Source organism: Molothrus ater, chromosome 3 (genome assembly GCF_012460135.2).
Source record: "Molothrus ater isolate BHLD 08-10-18 breed brown headed cowbird chromosome 3, BPBGC_Mater_1.1, whole genome shotgun sequence".
Classification (NCBI taxonomy): Eukaryota; Metazoa; Chordata; class Aves; order Passeriformes; family Icteridae; genus Molothrus; species Molothrus ater.
Genome location: NC_050480.2, coordinates 21,355,992 through 21,375,478, shown reverse-complemented (window position 1 = coordinate 21,375,478; position 19,487 = coordinate 21,355,992). Strand labels below are relative to the sequence as shown.

Below are 19,487 nucleotides of genomic sequence, written 5' to 3'. Positions count from 1 at the left end.
AACCCAAAGCAGGAGAGTTAAAAGCTGTCTTTAAAAATACGAATTTGAAGACCCACAATAGAAGACACATTGAAAACACAGTAATGATAACCATTTTACTGAACTGTGGCATTTTGGAACTGATTGATTTTGGTGACATGTAACAGAATTATTTTAAGTGTCATTCCTCCCCAAATGCCATTTCCACCTTTCATTCAGCGCTAATTCTTGCTAAAGAAGGTTAAGTTGACAACATGGTTATGTAGGCTATGCATACCATGTTAATACTCTGGCCTTATGTTTGCAATCTTTTTATTTTTTTTTTTCCCAAGTAATTGTGAGGTTGCCCAAGATCTGAGTTATAATCTTCTTACAAATAGCTGACAGACATTTGCGTACATTGCATGCAATCCACGGGTATGGAAGGGACTTGTTTGTTCTGTTTGCAGCATGCATTCCTCTTCATGTCATGGCAGGATGCTTGCAGTGCATATTTCCAGAGAGTTAGAATCCCAGCACTAACTCTCATTTCTACATGTAAAGAAACTTCTTGCTTTTGTCACCTGGCCCAATTAAAGGATTATCTAATTCCTTCTCAAAATTACATATGCAAAACCAGAGCTACGGGGAAAAGGGAACACTAACATTTTTTAAGCTGACTAATGAAAGCTCTTTTAAGGCAACCCTCCCCCAAAATTCCAGCTGAAGTCTGATATAAGCCTTAGCTACTGACTGAAAATCAGTGCACCTCAAAACCCACAACTTTAAGGCTGCACAAAATTCCTACTCTAATCACAGGGATTAGTAAAAATCCACTTCAAGTAAACAGCAACAGTAATAAAAATACCCACTAGAAGAATAGCAACGAGCTACTATCCCTCCCTGAAACCATGGAGATTTCTAGCAACATTTTCATACAGAACAAACCCACAAAAGAAAGTTAATGGATAACTAATTCTTATTAACCAAAATAAACTGCATAAGAAACAATAGAGTGACACAGCCCTGATTCTCAAAATCACAGAATAAGAAAGTTGAACATTTTTTTAGTGGGGCACCTAAATGTGGCAACCAGATTTTCAGAAGTGTTGAGCTCCCAGGCTGCCAGTTGTGAGGTTTAACAGATTTGTATTCAGAAGCATCAAAGAAGAAGACAAAGACAAGAGAAGAAAAGGGATCAAAGCCTTGTAAACTAGAACAAGATACATGACAGGCTACTACAACTTTCTCGCCATCCAACCCATTCACAGACATCAGAAATTATTCTTTATCTCTCTTTGGGCCACAAGACCAATCCTGAAAACAGCAAGGTTACTACTCCTTAGTTAGAGGATATTACAGTCACATATGCAAGTAAGGAAAAAAATCCCACACATACAGCTCTGGATAATAATATAAAAGACCCTCATTTTTACCTATAGATCACAGTTGTCCTTCCAATTCTGTTTTTTATGAAGATGCCCATGAAGAAAATACCAAGGTGTATGTCATTTCCATGGTTATCCTGCAGAGAAAGGATAATAAATTTAATTTAATAAATACTCTGGTCAATAGGTTTACAGGAATGCATGCTGAAGTACAAAGAAAAGCCCTTCATTGTGGATGCAGGACCAACCTATATTTTGCAGCTTGACTGGACTCTGATTTTCATTATTTAAGAGCAGTTAGCACTTAAGTGGATTCATTGTGCTGATTAGTGAGAACAGAAGAAGGATAAATGACCTCCAAGTTCTCCTCTCCAAACACCATGCAGACCACAAACTGGCATTCACTGTATAATATCCCACCTGTCTTTGTGATTGCAACTATCTAGAGCCTGTAGGAATACCAAAAGCAGTAGCTCTCTTTCACAGTCATGGTGTTTCTCCAGACATCTGTTAAAACATGTACAGATTTCAGAACACCACACCTGGAGATGGAATCCCTCTCAAAAGCTCTACCCTTCACACTTCCTCCTTTAAGTCGTCCATGTAGAAATTCACAGCATGTCACCCCAAAAAGTACTTTCATCTCTATGCAGCTATATCTTCTATCGATTTTCAGTAGTTGGGTTAAATATTCAACTGCACACACCACATAAAAACAATGCAAAACCAGTGGACTCTAAGAAGTCCTATTACTTTTGCACCTACCCATGTCTCCTTGCAGGCTCCTGTTTGAAAAACCATGTGCTCCTGATCCATTTTGCAATCTGTTTTCTTAAAAAACCTTTTCCTATTTTTTTTTTTTGCTACAAAAGCTTAATACTGTTGACAAAGAGGTTTTTCTACATTTATCAACAAGCAAGAACAGTTCCCCCTCAGCTGCATATATAGAAATTGAGTCACACTTTAAAGTGGTAAACAGAAATCACTCTAACACCACAAGTGTGGTTAGAAAGCATGGCTAGAAGAAAGGATATGCCTGCACACACTGTACAAACCATCAGGTGCCCCTGCATTTTAATAGACTAGGTTAGAGCTGTTCTCCTGGCCTTGCTGTGCTTGAACCTCAGAAGGCACCGATGGAGTTTCTGCACTTGTTTAACTACTGAGTGCTAGGCCTTTTGCAAACAAACCATGGCTGGATATTCATCCACAAGCTGAGAGACAGCAGTGTAGTCTGATTAGAGGATAACACATTCTTCTGCCTTGTGCCACAGGGAGTTTTACAAGGCAAAAAGATTGGGAATACATGGGGGAAAATGTATGCATTTGTATACATACAAGTACATATATCTACGTGTGTGCGTGTATACACACAAATACCCACATGGAAAGAAAACCAGGTAATTCTAACAACATTTTCTACCTGGGAAAAAAGAGAAACCTTTTGTTTTCCCCTTTGAATGCAGTTCTGTTTGTGTCCATGGCCAGCATGCTGCTCCTTGATGCAAGGCTAACTAACACCTTCCTGCCATTTTGCAGAGCACCCAGTCCATTGTTCATACTTACCTTACAGACACATGCAATAATATCTAATGACACTTCCAACACAGAAATCTGTTGCAGTAGTGTGCAGCATTATTCCAAATGAATTTGAGGAGAGCTTTCATTTAGTTCATTGACAATGAACATTCCAAAATTTTTTGGTAGGTTGAAAGTTTTTTGCCATTCAGCTCCTCCCCTCCAGGCCAATTCTAAGATTGGTGCCAAAGGATCAATTTTGACTTCAAAACAAGCAGGGAGCTTGTTTTGTTTAGTGTGCATTTGGGTTTGTTTTTAAATTCCAAGTTATCTTTAAATAGCAGGAAAACCACTCACAATCCACCACTTATGGTGTCTGGGTAGGTTAGCAAAAAGAAATGGGTCATGTTGGGAACAGTGGTTTTCAGTTTTTCAGCACAACTTTATCATGGCAGCATGTGCTCCATAAGGTCACACATCCAGACAATCCATGGCAGGATGGGACTTCCAGTGAAGGGAAAGTGACTACAAATGCAAAATAATCCCTGAAATTCCCACTTATTAAAAATGCATGGGGGACCTGCATGCACACATTGGAAATTAAGGAAAAGTGAAGTTAATGGTTGGTAAGTAGCAACTTAGAAAGACAAGGTCTCCTTTTCCTATCCAGTTAAAGATGACCAGAACTGAGATTCATTTGCCCTGGCCACTCTCCCATTGACAGCAGATGAAAGAAAAGCAAGGATCATCTCTTATTCCCAAGAGAGTACACCCTAGAACATAGCAACCTCTTCTGTAACAAGGATTTTCATGGAAGAGAAGCAGCACTGTAGGCCTAAGTAACCCTCATGTTGCAATGTCCGTTCAAACGACCAGCAGTCATTTCACCCTCTGAAGCAGTTAAACAAGTCCCGTCTCTTTCGGACAAACATGACTTGGATGCAGACCAAAGGTTGCTGCAGAGTTCTGCATCGTTTGATTCAGAGGTTCCTTTATAATATACACTGACATACCTTCACAGGGAAAATTTCCTGTCCAAACCCATCCAGACGTTCCACTTCATTGATGTACATTAGCTCAGCCTCTGCTGCTGTAATGCCACTGCAATTACATTAACAAAAGGCAGTGAATAGCTCAATATTACACACACACACACAAATACTAGCAAAAAAAAAGTGAGTTTCACAAACCACTTGAGAAGACACTTTGGAAATGCTGCCTAGAAATGCACAACACAACGATAGCTTTCAACATTAGGATCCTTTTCAGCAAGGGGGCAAATTTTACTAAATGTCACTAAGCTAAGGTACAAAGCACACTTCAAATGACAGGAGGAACAAACAGAACTGATCACATTACTCAGCTTCTTCCACACAAAATCTTCTCCAGGCTTTATTAAACCACCAGGTTGTGGATAGTTTTGGATGGACAACTTGAACCATAGGGGTGCTAATCTGTCTGAATATTATACAAGGCCACTGAAGTGTCCTAAAATGACTTAAAAGGAAAGACCTACATTTTCAAGTTGGCTGTTCAAAAACACAGGCACTAAATCCAAAAGTTGAACAGATTCTCTTTCATAAGAGAGAACAAACCAGCTGAAAACCTTTACACATGTGTCTACACACTCTCCTGTCACGGCTCAGGAATTCAAACAGATTTCAATTCTCAAAAGCAGGTCAGAATAGATTGCAGGTTGGTCCAAAAAAAGCCACTAATAATTTTTCTCCTCTTTACTCCTCCTTACCATAGCTTACAAGCAGAAATATAGGAACCAAATACCTGGGAGAAGGGAGGTGGAATATGATCTACCTGCTGAAGTGATAGGAAGTATTTGCTCTTTGTGTTGCAGAAATAGCACTATAGAGCACAGCAGGTGGGAAATCTTTCCTTTCAAGTCTGTGAGTTAACCAAGATCACACAAGCAGCCCATGGCAGGGAGAGAACAGAACCAGGCCTGTTCATGACCAGCTTGGAAGCTATTCCTTTGGTTGCATCAAAGGCCCAGGCTTGCATTGAAACTCAAAACTGAGAACGGCCTTAGACTCAGGGATTGGTATTTGTCCTTTTACAACCACTTTCTCTCATGTAATGGGGAATGCAGCATCCTTCACATAATATTCCTATTGCATATGACATGTGGGCACTGCCATTTTTTCCCATAACAGCACTCTAGAGGTTTGAACACTTCCACCACTGAACACCTGGACAACATGAAAGACACTTGCTCACAAAGAAGGTTTTTTTAGTGAAGCACTAATGCACACACTCCTGGCTCATTAACTGGTAACACTATATTGTGTCTTCTCCTTGAGACTTCAAACCCAATTCCTGTTATTTTCATTTCCATTACACCAAGAGCATTTGTATCCCCCTCCTCTTGAAAGAGGCTCTCGGATCACCACTGATCAAGTCACAGGGTCTTTCACATCAGGATTTAAATGAAATCAGAAAGAGAGAGGAGTCAACTGCATAGCACCAGTAGGGTTTCACATGCTCATTAAACTCAAGGGTGTAAATGCTCGTTTATTTGGGATTAAGCTCCTCAGCCATTTTATGTTTACAAGAGGCAGATAATCTTCTGTGATAGACTAATTAAAAATCCAGTGACACAAAGCATAATAGCAACATGAAGATAAGCTAGTTAAACACTGCCAGGAATGCATGGGGAGGCAGGGAAGTACTAGAATGATGATAAAAAAATTTTTAAAAAATAGCACAAACTTTATCATGTCAAGCTCACCTGTGAGTTCGGTGCTCCTGAGCAACCTTCTGAGTCAAGTCCTCCAGGACAGCTTCATCCTGGGTCCAATCCTGTAAGAACATGAAGCAGCATCAAAAACTAGTCAGCCAAAGAGAGAGAGCATAATATGGCAGACAGAAATTATGACAGCAGACAGTTCAAGACTTGTAGTAACAGAGAGAGGACCTATCACTGACCGCATTGAAAATTCAAAGCATGGGATGCTGAAAATATGTGAGAAGAACACAAAACTCTGATTTTTTTTTTTTTTACCTTCTTTTGAGAGGGTAAAGAGATACTGTTAAAAATGGGGTGAGGGTCTTTATTATTCCAAAACAGAGAACAGAATACAGAGTGCAGACCTCTTCCTGGATAAGTACTGAACAAATCCTTAAAAAATTTGGAAATCTACAAAATAATATATACCTTTTAAAAACAATATAATACACAGACCATGGAAAAATGGAAAATGAATTCATGAGTATTTTTTGAAAATTAAAAAAAAATGGAAAATTGAGTATTTTTTTGTCCTGCAACATACAGGTACTCCCTTCTTCACGTTAAAGGGATTGAGTTTTGCTACTTCTTCCAAGATGCATTAAAACCTACTTTATGCTTGCAACACATTCTGAGCAGAAATTTTTATACTCTCCAAATTTAATAACATGCGGTAGAAACAATTCTGAAATAATTGGGAGCAAGTTAATAAAGGAAGTCTACTCATAAATTCAAGGCCAAAAAAAAGGAAGCTGAAAAACTTTCTTGCAAAACCTCAAAGTTCTTACTTTTATTGAAGAAAGCCTTAAGGCTGCATGTAATGTACTTAAATACACTGCTTCTTGCTCAATGGGGCCCTCCCCTCTGATATTTGCTTCTGCCACAAAAAAATGTGAAAGTGGTAGTGTGCTAATGAAAAATGGCATGGTACATGCCTATGCACAGCCACACACCTGTGGGGTGTACTGTGTACATAACTTTGTTCTTTTCACTGCTGAAGAAATGCCATTTGACACATATTGTAGCCTCACAAGATCAAACAGCACGAACGCAGCTGCCCCTCCCTCATCCACAAGCTCACTTCACTAATGAATTTATAGCAATGTTCTCAGCGGAGGCTTTTTCTATGCCCCAAATTCACTCAAATCCCCCAGCTTGCTTAGGGACTCGTTTGTATCTGCAGCACTCAGCCACTGTTACTGAACTTGCAGTGAAAGATTTACTTTTAGGTTATCCATCCTCCCCAGGAGAGCAAAGAAAAGTAGTTAAAGAAATGTCTAGAGAAACAGTTGATTTAAGAGTAGACTTCTGAAGGTGTAGGAAGCAGACACTCTGCTGATCTTCTTAAATTTAGCAATAGTTGCGTGGATGAAAGGCAAAATACCACAAAGCGATGGTAAGCGTGCAAAGCAGGAGAGCTGACCACACCACTATGGAGGCAGCTGACACAAAAATAGAGGGTCTGAGATGGGCTCAAAGAGTAAATTGCTGAACCACAGAGAAATTAACCACCTGAAAGCTTATCTACAGACCTAAAACCTCCCCTAATTTTTTTCTGAACAGAAAAATAGTACCAGTATATCCCTGGCAGTGCTCAAGACCAGGCTGGTTGGGGCATTGAGCTGCCTGGTCTAGTGGGAGGTGTCCCTCCTCACAGCAGGGGGCTTGAAACTCTTTGAAATACCATAATTTCAGCCATCTTCTTTGCCATTTAGGCTATCATACATAACTTCATAAGCCATCAACTGTACACAAGATCATCAATTACTTATCAATAGATAAGATGGCTAACCAAAGAAATTCTGCTCCATAGAAAAGATAACAGAAGTTTATTAGTGAAAGGTTAATACTGAAGCCACATTTTACATGTATATTCTACATAAAGCATATTCAGATCTCTGTGCATTCCCATCTTCCTTCTGCTTTTTTCAGATTGTATTGAACTATCTAGTGGCTCAAATTCGCACTTTCACTTCAAGACACCAGGCAGATGTCACCTTTTTAGACTTAAGATGAACTGTCCACTGCAGTTCCTGTGCAAAGAGCATGGGTAAGTAGGATGAAATGCTTCTCAAGCCTTCAAATTACAGTGAGATGAATCATTCTCCCTCTACTGCTCCACTAATTGCAGAGGGAAACCAGATGCCTTAACTTCCAGGCAGCTACATTCAGGGCATGGGAACCCCACCCTGCTTCCAGATATTTTTTCCAGTTGGAAAGAATTCCATAATCTTTTATATTTATGAAGATTACACTAAATACTCACACAGATGGACTTGTTCATCTAAGACAAAGCCAGCCTTAGCTTCAACAGGCATTTGTTTTGGTTTATTTCTTCTCTAATTCATCCTCCCAGAGAATCTCAATGTCACAGACTGCAAGTGCTTGGCATTTGTCACCAAATTTCCAACACCATTAGTGATCTAAGCTCCTTCCCTAAACATTCAAGTTATTTGCTAGTTTCCAAATGCAAACTGAATTTACAGCGAATGTCCCTGGAGAACATTTTGAGAAGACCTGATTCAGGCTTCACTTGAGTGCAACAGTCAGCTGATGTAAATCCACACTCTCTTCAGGAGTGGCTGCATGGCTTGTCCTGTGACACAACATTTACTACAGCAGCAGCCCTTACATCCCCCTGATGTGCCATGTTGCTAATATCACAGTACTGCTATTATACACCTTCTAAAACAGCTGCAAATCCTTTTTTTATTCAAAGATGCCCGTTTCTTTTGTGGGCACCAGTTCCTAGTGAAGGCTCAACAGCAAGTGAAAATGGGCTGACATTCCACAGCATAGAATAATTCAACCGCAATCAAGTTTCGGGGAGAAAATTTTGCTTTCACTAGTCCAGTGCTGGTGCTTTTACTCTGTTATCAACAAAGCCATCTCTGAGTCATGGAGAAATTATTCAAAAGACCACAAAAGAGAGGGATAAGGAACTCACCATAGGAAACAAAACATATTCTCGGAGGAAGTCATGAGATTCAAACTGATTATAGTCTCCAAAATCCGCTGGAAAAAAAAAATCAACACAATTACTCATTTTGGCACTTTCCACACATGTCAAGACCATACTCAACCTTTGCACAGATGCTTAGTTTCAAGTGGGCAAGTTCTCTCTGAAGCCACAGCCCAGCACAAAGACTTTAGCTTGTACTTTAGCTTTTAACATGGAGGTCTGAAAATAACAGTGTTATTACCAGAGATCAAGTGACAGCCAACAAGTAATTTCTTTCTTTGATCCCTAACATAATGACTATTTGCAATGCTTAACCATCAGGAGTGCAAGAGCTTGTTTTTCTGTAGCCTTCTTAAAATCATACCCCCATTAAAAAAACGCTGGGATTGCTCATCCTTCTTAAAAATTGTGCACACTTTTGCTTCTCCACCATTTCCAATCCTGACCAGACAAAAAATAGAAAATTTAACCTAACTCTGCTACAATTCTATACAGTTGAACAAAACATTAATTTACAACCTAGAAAGGTTAAAAACCTATAAAGGTTTAGGTTTAACCTAAAAAGGTTAAAGGTCAGTTTTATTAAAAATTGTCAATAGCCAGCATAGGGGAAGGTTTATCCTTCTGCAGCCAACCTAGCAGTGCAGGCACTGTGTTGGTTTAACTGACTGGCCCACATCTTTCTACTCACTTCTCTGCTTCTTCTACATCTCTCCAAAAGATACTCATCTCCATGCTCACATTCCCTCATCTGTCAGGCTGAGGATTCTTGCCCAAATGTCCTTGAGACCGTGGAGTTTTGGAAATGCTTACTATAGGCTAAACTACATTTTAAAACCCCAAACAATGCCTATATTTATCTATCTGTTAAATATACAACAGCTTATATCAAAAGAGTATCTTGCCAGGAGGTTTTTATTTTATATTAATTGAACAGGATCAAACGCCATCTACAAGATTCTCATATTATAGGAGTTGGAAATCCCCACCATAAATCATTTTATCTAAACATTCTTTCAAAGCTACTAGACAATTTCACATATTGCAGGATGCCAAAAATGCAGTTTCATTTTGTTTCTACCTCAGAGTTATGTTTTAACATAAACAGAAAGAAATCAAAATGGGCATGAAACAGAGTCTGTAAGTTTAAAAGAAATAAGTATTTCAAATACCTTTGGTTGCATCACATGCAAAGGACAAAGGAAGTAATACAAGGTCAGGAACAGTAGGATTGACTCAATCTCAAAATTGGGAAAAAGCTCCAAAAACATATTCAGTATCTATTCAGACCTTACTTACACACTGGAAAATCTTCATTTACCTAAATTAAAAGATTTATTATGGAATCTTATACACATATTTCCCTTTATTAGACAAACATTTCAAGATTTGACAAGAAATATTTTCCCTTCAATTTTTAGCAAAGATTTAAGATACAAACACAGTGTTTCTACTGCTCTAAAAAAAGACCATAAAAGCATTTCTCTCCATTGAACCTTTAATTGTCAAGAATCAGATCCTTGTGTTTGCTATTATGTATATACTTCCCGCTTCCCACTCATCAGAGAGCATGTAGAGAACATCACTGCTGAAACTCTGCCTCAAGTTCTCATAGTCAGCTGTGGATAGACTGGAACATACTTTATCCAAATACAGGGCTTCTTCCTCTGCACATACACATTTTATGATCCTACTTTTATTGATGTCCTTAGGAGTCTCAGAATAAAAATCATATTGTAAGAAGTAGTTTATTATTAACTTATAACTCACATAACAATTATGGTCATGTGTTCTTTCATACTTCATATAGCACTATACAGCAAAATGAGATTTTAATTAAAGGCAAAATTAAAGCTGCTGACATGTTTTTTGATGTAATTTGCATTTGAAACCAGAGAACGTGAAGCAAATTCATTACTGCAAAGTACTCCGTGGTCAGGGCTGGAAGAACTGGTGTTTTGTTGAGATCTGCTTGCATGAATTTTAGAAATAGGAAAGTTAAGCACTGTGATGTCGTCCGTCATTCCCACCCTGAGGCTGTGAGTGTTTCATCCACAGCAGTCCACCCATGCACTTTGGAAACAATTGGAAACCCAGCTGCTGTGAGCAGGAGTCATGCAGGGCCTCAGTGCCCAGTCAAGATGAAGGACAAACCACAAGACCACAAGAGCCATTCCTGGACAGAGGCTATGGGGTCACATCATCCTACCTTGAACTGCCAGACCAGCCAGTCGAATCCCCTGCTCAAATGAGGATATCAATCGCCCATCAAGAACATCCTTTTTCACCTGTAGGTAATACTGATATCTACAAAAAAAAAAAAAAAAAAAAAAAAAAAAAAAAAAAAAGGAGCACAAATTATAGTATCTATATGCTTGCACATTTCTTATAGGGAAAAAAAAGACTGTGGAAAGGAAGGAAAAAATCACCCCAAACAGGTTGGGCTGTTGAACAGCAGGCCTGTACCCAGCTTCAGAAGCTCCTCATTACCATAACAAACCAATATGATCCCTACCTTTGCAATGCTTCCAGATGGATGAAAGGGAAAATAAAAGGCTCTAGTTTGGGTTCCCCAGATCACATAGAAGAGGGACATCTGTGAAGATTACCTCTTTTGTAAATTTTATAGAGACCATGCAATCTCCAATGCAAAAAGGTGCTTTTCCATGTTTCTTCTCTTGTTTTTGATCCATTTTCACCATTTTGATTGAAGAAATAGAATTTTAGCTATACACTTTGTCTGCTGATTTACCTTAAACTATGGCCCATAAAAAAGGTTTTCTAATTGGCATTATTCATATGCAAGGATGACTAAGACACACAAACCAAGCAAACAGCTTCTAGCACAGTCCATGTGTGTGCTCAGCCTCATGCTTCCAACCCCTGGGTACACCTGGGTGATCCAAATCAAGAACCTCAAAACCCAACAAATGGGCTTTTCAGGCTGTGAGCAGACACAGCAGCACAGAGGTTACTGCACCCTAGAGCTGCATGCCTGCTCTCCCTCTGAAACTGAAAGTGGAGGCCATCCACTTAAAATGCCATGGATTTAGGAAATAATTGCTTGAGATAAACTGGGATAGAAAGAATTGGTACACAAGCACACAGCCAATCCCAGAGACTGCAAGCTCTGCAAGGCATACAGTGAAGAGCAGTCAAAGTCTGTGGGCAGCAAACTCCTAACTGTGCTCAGCTACAACCACATCCAACCTTCCCTCCGAACCTCTCCCCAGAGAAGCTGTTCTGGCCTTGCTTTGGAGTGTAAGCGACCTTCCCAGCCCCAGCAGAAGGGAGAACCACTGCAACATCACCCACAGAACATGAACTGTGCTGCCTTTATGCTTGCAAGTGTTACTGTTTGTGTTGAGGTATAAGAAAAATATAATCTCATTTAAAATGCTCAAATTTGGCTTTCACACAGCCCAATAAAGATTAAATCTGATGGGGCTTTTGAAATTTGATTGAGAGAGGCAGGCTGAAAAGCATGCAGCTTCTCAGCCTGGGCCCTGTGCCTCAGCCCCAGGTTTCACACTTGCTCGGTCCAAGAGACAAATCAGCTTCTTTCCACTCCTTTGCAGTGACCAAATCCTAACTCTGAAAACATGCATGCTTTAATAGAAGCTTGACATAAGCTGCTTTATCAACTATGCAGGTGAGCAAATGTTGGATGAATTTGGTCCTTAACACTTGTAATCCCAAAAGCAGCTATTTGGGTCCATGCTACAAATACACACGAGTTATGTATTCTAGTCTAACAAGGAGAGTAAAATCTGGATCTGCCATAAAAATAAGGCTATTGTTAAAACAGAGTGGTAAGAGGCTACATGAGACTCAAACCAATGTCAAATCTTATAGTGACATCCCAGCAGTACAGAAGTCAAGAATGTCACCAGCTGTAGAGGAACCATGATTTCAACCACAGTGTCCACACAACTACAGACAAATCACAGGAAGGATTACTTAGGTAAGCATCAACGAAATACAGTGCCAATGCAGTTACTGTAGTATCAAATATTATGACTTAGGTTTTCAAAGAAACATTGTTGTGGGGTTTGAATTGCCATTTGACTTGCCATAGGAATGTGATGAAAGCAAGGAGGAAACATTGCTTAGTGTCTGCCTTGGACAATGTGGAATTCTCAAGAGCTGTCTTCACAAATTTCCCCCAACACTGATGTTAGAAATGTTAGGGCAAATAAAGAGCACACGCACTGCTACACATACACACTCACACTCTGAGTTTCACACTCACACAGTTACACATTCACAGACAGCTGACAGCACCCACAATCTGAGAAAGATGTCTATTTACAGGTGTTTCACTTGATCATCAGGAAGGGGTCACATTTAAAAATCTTATTAGGAATATTCTATAACATTATGGAATCATAGAATGGGTTGGGTTGGAATGGACCTTAAATATCATCTAGTGAGTTTAGGATTTATCATATATTGTAGATCAGCATGCAGTAAGAGTTTAAGGGACGTACACAATTAGTGCTCTGACATTAACTGGTGTATCTGTCAGGAAAAAATCTCATGGAGAAAGTTGCCACTTCTCACAGGCAAACTCACTGAAATGCAATCACTTACTGTGGTTCTGGCACCTGTTTCAGCAGAATTGCCAAGATAATCTGAAGAAGATTAAGGCAGAAACCTGTGGTTGGTACCTGCTTCCCCTTTAACCGCAGACTGATAATGACAAGTGACATCCACCTAAAGAGTCCCTTGACATGTCTTTTCATGGTGTCCAAATAAAGCATGAACTGGGACATCTGTCCCCAGGCATGGACTGGGATGGCTAATTCCAGTGTCAAGGCAGAGGAGGAGGATACCCTGGAGGAAGCTCCACTAGAAGGCTCTAATAACTCCACCAGCCACAGATTCATGGCTAGCCATGCTGCAAAACTGTGGTCAGGCTCCCTGCCCAGCCAACAGAGAGGAGCAACTGGCCCAAGTTCTGTCAGGGATTTGATACTCCTCCATCTGAAATTGAATTAAATGCTGTTATTATACCACTATGCTAACTGAGACTGCTCTTTGTCAGCTTGGATTGCAAAAGTAGATCTATAATTTGAGGGAAATCAAACATTTTAAAAATGTTTCAGCTATAGATTCACTGAGGAAAGTCGTTCCAGGACAGCAGATAAAAACATGCATTTCAGAAGCCTTCTATTAGGTGGTTTAGTTGGGAAAGCCTATGAAAAGAGAACAAAAAGAGAAGTTTGCAATCTGCACCCCCAAAAAATAAAAGACGAAAACATCAAAGTTAAGATTTATGACGGTTTAATCACAAAGCCATTCTGGCATACCAGAGGAGTGCAGGGCAGCAGACACCACCATAGCTGAGTCAGCCTAGAGCTGAAATCTCTCAGCTTCATTGCTCTCTTTGGGTTAAACTTTACTAGCAGAGCCATTGTGTATTTAATATAATAAAGGCGACTGCAGTTTGCCAGCCTGTAGCTAATTCCAAGGGGAATGGGAGTGGACAACAAGTCTGAACAAAGCCATCATTAAAAGGATATCATTTCCCACAACTCTATTTAGCCAACACACAAAACATTGGAAGTATATTTGCATGTATGGCATCAAAAAGCACATTTTTACAGAGTGAAGAAGCTGCAACTGGATGACTGTGAGACAAAATCTCAACTCCAGAATCTGCATTTTGGCAATCCATACCATTAAAGGAAAAAAAGCCCACCAAAACCCAATAGGTATTAGTGAGCAGGAGATAAGGGTACTATTTTAAAATTTAATTGCAATACCCAGATTCAAACTCTGCTACAGCGGCATAAATGTAGGCAAACTCCATTTGCTCAAACAATTCTGCATGTACCTCCCCCAGGACCAGGGTTCACATTTGCTCTCCTGTCACTTCAAAAAAGAATGTGGGTGTTTGTATAATGTCACTGAAGTCATTGCACCCTTCCATCACCACTGTTTACATGATGTAAAATCCCTGTTGCTATTCGATACACACAGAAAATAACTGAATGTCACTGATTTCTATTCTCCTCAACAACCAACATTTCATATATCACAAGCCACACAGAACCTGGCCTGACCAACACAAGAAGTGAGGTTTTTGTAGAGAAATTAAAGGATGATTTACAAAAGTAAGAATATGGGTTAAGTTTGCAGAGTAATTGCACTGCATCTTCAGGATTTTCTTACTAGTGACTTCCACAAAGAACCACAAGGCAAATACTTCCTTACCTTAATCATTACTCAATATTATCAGATCCACTAGCCTTAGTAAGCAGCTTCAAACTCTGCTAGGAAATGTAAAGAAACAGAACAAAAAATTCTTTTTGTCCCAGGGATTTACAATCTAAATGCATATTTTATACAAAAAGGTGACAGTATTGCGTTAAAAAGGTTTAATACGGTTTGAATACTGCAATGTGACCTGTCTGGATTTTTGTTATTTTCAACAAGTTTTACTTTCCTTCTCTGTACATCAGGGAGGGTTTGCACCTCCAATGCAGCAGGAAACACTTAAAATGTTTTTTGTTTTTTTTTAATCAGTTTGTTTTATTTGGAAATTTTGAGCCAGTATAAATACATCACAGTTTCAATACCAATAAATATTTACCTTGAGTGCATCTGAAAATACACAAAGCACTATAAAACATGTATTAGTTACCCAAGAGGTACAACTCCTTTACAATCGTTTCTAATGATGCTATTACTGGCATGACTAACTTTTTTATAACTCATTAGGTACCATTTTGGCACCAAGCCTATCTATTGGATAACTACATAGCTATGTAATTTAACTTCTCTGGAGGAAAAGAGAACTGCTCTACCATTTCATACCTCCAAAAGAAGAAACCTTTAAGACTCAATGGAGAAACAGATTGGTCCACCAGTGGTTTAGCTCAAGAACTTCAGCTCGTCTCCAACTTCAAAAAAAAATTGCAATTAGAGTACAATACAACCTTCTAAAATTAGGAACACAATAAAAGTCTCATTGAGTCACAACAGTCCAAGTCAGCTCATTTGAGATTATCTTAGTATGGTAATATATTTCTGAGGAGGGACGCTGCAATGTACACTTATGCAATAATGTGCCTACAGGGGAAGCGGTTTCTCCAGAACAGAAGTCTTTTATCATTTACTAAAATTATTTTAAGCACCAGCTTTGATATGGATGTGTCTATTGTTCACCTGACACCTAAAACTTGCCATGATTTTGGCTTTTATACTATTTAGCAACAGGATTCCATAGATAACTATATGCCACATTTGAAATAGAAGCGCATTTTTTATTTTGAGGATATATTTTCTCAGCCTTTGAGGAAGAAGAGTGAATGACTTGGCTATTCAGGGCAACAAAAGGAACTCCCTAATAATGACCAAGAAGTGATTTCTATTTATTTATTACATATTTAAGAGAATTGTATTACTACTTAACTCTTACTGGTAGCTTTTTTGAGAAAAACATGCTTTAATGTATTAATGATCATTAGCCTAATTTCATAGATTATCTGAGGTTGGTGAAGCTACTCATGTAAACTTGGGCAGGAATCCAAGGCAGATTTGGGACATCTAAGGTTTTGTTCCCAAGTCTCAATCCAGAGTACTACTTACTGGATGCAGCTTATTTCATGTGGATCATTCTGCAACAAATCTGACTTGCAAACTTGGACTGGATTTTATATGGTAAGGAAGGCAGACAGGCAGACAAGACTGGTCTTTTCAAATGCAACATCAGTATATTGGCAAAGATGGTGCTATGATTTCTGAGCCTGAGCATGCTGAAACACATTTTGGAGGCAAGGATTCAATCAGCACATCTTAATCTAAAGACACTTTAAAAAGAGAGATACATAGATCCATGATGTCATTTTCAGTAACATAGAGCTAATGCCTCGTCTTTGCCACTTTAAAAACTTAGATGCTGTTGATAAACACCATCTCTAGTTCACTCCTTTGGAATTTCATCAACTTCTCCCAGCAAAAGCCTGGTGTTTCACAGTTCTAGACAACAGCCATTTACCTGGGATTTGTGTTAGAATATAAAAAGCAATGACAGTGTTTCCACTAATAGAAGGGTAATATTTTTGGAAGGGTATTGTTGAGAATGAGTCTACCACACCCTGTCACAGACCTTCAGGAAGATCAGCAGACTTGCCAGATAAAGAGAGCAAAGGAGACGAAAGAGCTTTTGTCCCACATGCAGGAGGAAATTCCTTCAGAAGCTCAAACTGTCAATGCCAACAGTAAAAACAGAGTCATAACATCTTGCAGGGTAAGAGCTCTTTGATCATAGCAACCTTAGAGGGTAGGTCAAGGCTAGCTTCAGGTAACTGAGAAATGACTCTTCAAAAGCAGCATCCAACTGCCTACATCCTGGCTTCCTCCAGCAGCTGGATGGAAAACATGACTGACACTAAAACCAAAAAAAATACATGGAAAGATTTGTGTCATTCCCCTTCCTAATGAAACAGAACAACGCTGGGATAGCATCATATTCACACATTTAAATGAAAAAAAGGAGAACAGATCAAAACACAGTTCCTATCACCTACTTCCAGATCACTCAATTTCCCTCTTTAAAAGCAACACATTATAATTGAAGGGGAAAAGAGGGGATTTAGCTACAACAGACTAACTTCACAGTGATGGTCACTTTCCATTTATTATGATGTGCAGGTTGTGAGATAAGGACAAATGATGCAGAGCCTGGATGCCTGGCTTGATGGTGAGCTGCACTGAGGCACACAGTGAAAAGCCAGCTACCACAGCTGACCAGTGAGGCTCCTACCAAAGGCCAGTGCCTTCCAAAGGTTGAGGGCCAGCTCCACAGTCAGCTCCTGGCTAAGGATACTAGAACAGGAAAACCTTTGCACAGCTGAAGACAGCATGATGAGAATTGTGCATTGCTTAGCTGTTGTTTACCACCTCCATTTCAACAGCTGACTACTGAAAGGTTGTTAATTGGCTTGCATTCCCCAAAAGACAATTAAAATTCCAAGTCTTCACCTCCTCCAGCTCTTTACACAGCTGGCACATGATTTCAGAAGTAAATGCAAAGTATTTTAAGAGCAATGCAGTTTTTATTTTGGCATGAATTAGTCAATAACGCCAAATTTCTGCAGAAAAATAGAGAGCTTAAAGGAAAGTATGTTTATATTACAAATGGACATTGACTGTTTAGGAAAGTAACACAGGACAGGTAACACAGTGTAACCTGTCCCATATAAGCAGTACATGCTTCCAGTGTAGCCTGATAGCAAACTGCTGGGGCTCTCTGCTGCCCAGAGTTCAAGGGACAGCCAGCAAAGCCCTCAGCAAGGAGCCAGGGCACAACAGCCTCACACTGCCTTCTCACTGGCAGCAAGAGAGGGAGTGCACACAGGGAAGAAGTGCTCTGCCTGTGGTTTTCTTTTCCTGCCATTTCTGATGGGCCACAAGCACAGACATGCAGCAGGCCCTGTGCAGCCTGCAGACATGACACAAGCCTTCCAAAACACGCACTCCTTCCATGAGAGGCTTAGCCACCAGATGCAGCTCTACAGTATCCACCAATTTCTCTACATTTAAACAGAACCCCCCCAACTACAAAAGGTCCATCCTATGTACTTGTACGTTTTTTTTAAGAGCGTATTATGCATTTTGCATACTCCAAGTTCAAATAAACCCACAAGCACAAAGTGAAACTTTAAATAAAAAGGCCAGTAATGGCATGCTTTTGCAAGAAAGGAAGGCATGCCACAACCTGATCTTGATTTTCTGCTCTTGAACTATTGAATTAATTATAACAAATTACAGGGAGCCCCACTACAATTTATAAGCACAATAAACTCCCTTACAACCACCTATAATTTTATCAGAGTTAATCCAAATACCTAAAGAATTATACAGCACAAAACTTTGACATGCCTTTTAGAGTAAAAAAAAAACCACCAGGGAAGCCATATTCTCTTGTCTTCTGAGCCTTTTCATTTAGAAAAGGCTACGTTTGGTCACTGCAAATTGGAGTCAACTGGAGTCCAGCAAACCCTGGTGACACCACCATAGAATTCATCTTTATAAAAGCTGGAGTGGGATTGCAAAAGTAAAGCAAAACAAAATCATATAATGCAAAGAAATCTGTATTTTAGCATTTCTAACTGGAAAAAAAACAACCAAAAAACCAACCCAAAACATTCAATGCAAGTATAAATATTACATAGAGACACTAGAATAAAAAAATTGAGAGCAAAAAGTTTGTTATCCACATCTTTGAAAAAAGCCATGTATCCATTTGGTTTGGGTTTTAAACACATGCTAAAAGTGTTATTGTTCAGCCTAGGCTTGAAAACATGCTCAACTATGTGCTCATATCTCCTGAACTGAGCAGAACACTTGCATTTCGCAACAGAGATCCAAAGGTTACAGCTCAGGAAACTATTCTTTCTTTTTAGCTTCACATCCTTTTTTGATCACAAAAATGAAAAAAAAAAAGGTAGGACTGAGTCTGGTAGGTGAATGACAGCAATGCCACGTATCACTTTTCACAACATGGTTGGGGTTTTTTTGAGTGCAAACCCACAATATCTTCCTCAACTGCTGCCTCCACCTTCACCTTCCCCCAAACACAATCTTCCCCATTCCCATACAGGGTCCCAGGGCTCTTCCTCCAAAGCCTGAGCTGTGTGTCCCAGAGGCAGCTACTGCTTTGATGCAGGATTTTGGATAATAAACCAATTCTCCCAGGTGTCAGGCACCTGTCCTTTGGTGCCTGACACACAGCATGGGCTCCAGTTGAGAACAGGAGCTACAAGCACACATGGGCCCCACCTACATACAGGTGCTCACTAAGGTGCCATGGCATGCAGCCTGTGTGTCACTGCCCTCTTGGTTAGTCACATCCTCACAACAGCAGGTCCCACACACATCGAGCAACTCATGCCCCCAGATCTCCAGGTGG

General features: G+C 39.7%; 1 protein-coding gene across 1 annotated transcript in view; it reads right to left on the bottom strand.

Annotated features, from left to right (window-relative positions):
- PTPN14 (protein tyrosine phosphatase non-receptor type 14) overlaps positions 1–19,487 on the bottom strand; it is a 71,179-nt gene that overhangs the window by 30,027 nt on the left and 21,665 nt on the right. Inside the window, exons 3-7 of the mRNA XM_036380952.2 lie at positions 10,776–10,873; positions 8,552–8,619; positions 5,608–5,678; positions 3,878–3,965; positions 1,395–1,483 (exon numbers count right to left, since the gene is read on the bottom strand). Of these exons, the coding sequence (XP_036236845.1) occupies positions 1,395–1,483; positions 3,878–3,965; positions 5,608–5,678; positions 8,552–8,619; positions 10,776–10,873 (414 nt within the window). The remainder of the gene's footprint in view (positions 1–1,394; positions 1,484–3,877; positions 3,966–5,607; positions 5,679–8,551; positions 8,620–10,775; positions 10,874–19,487) is intronic.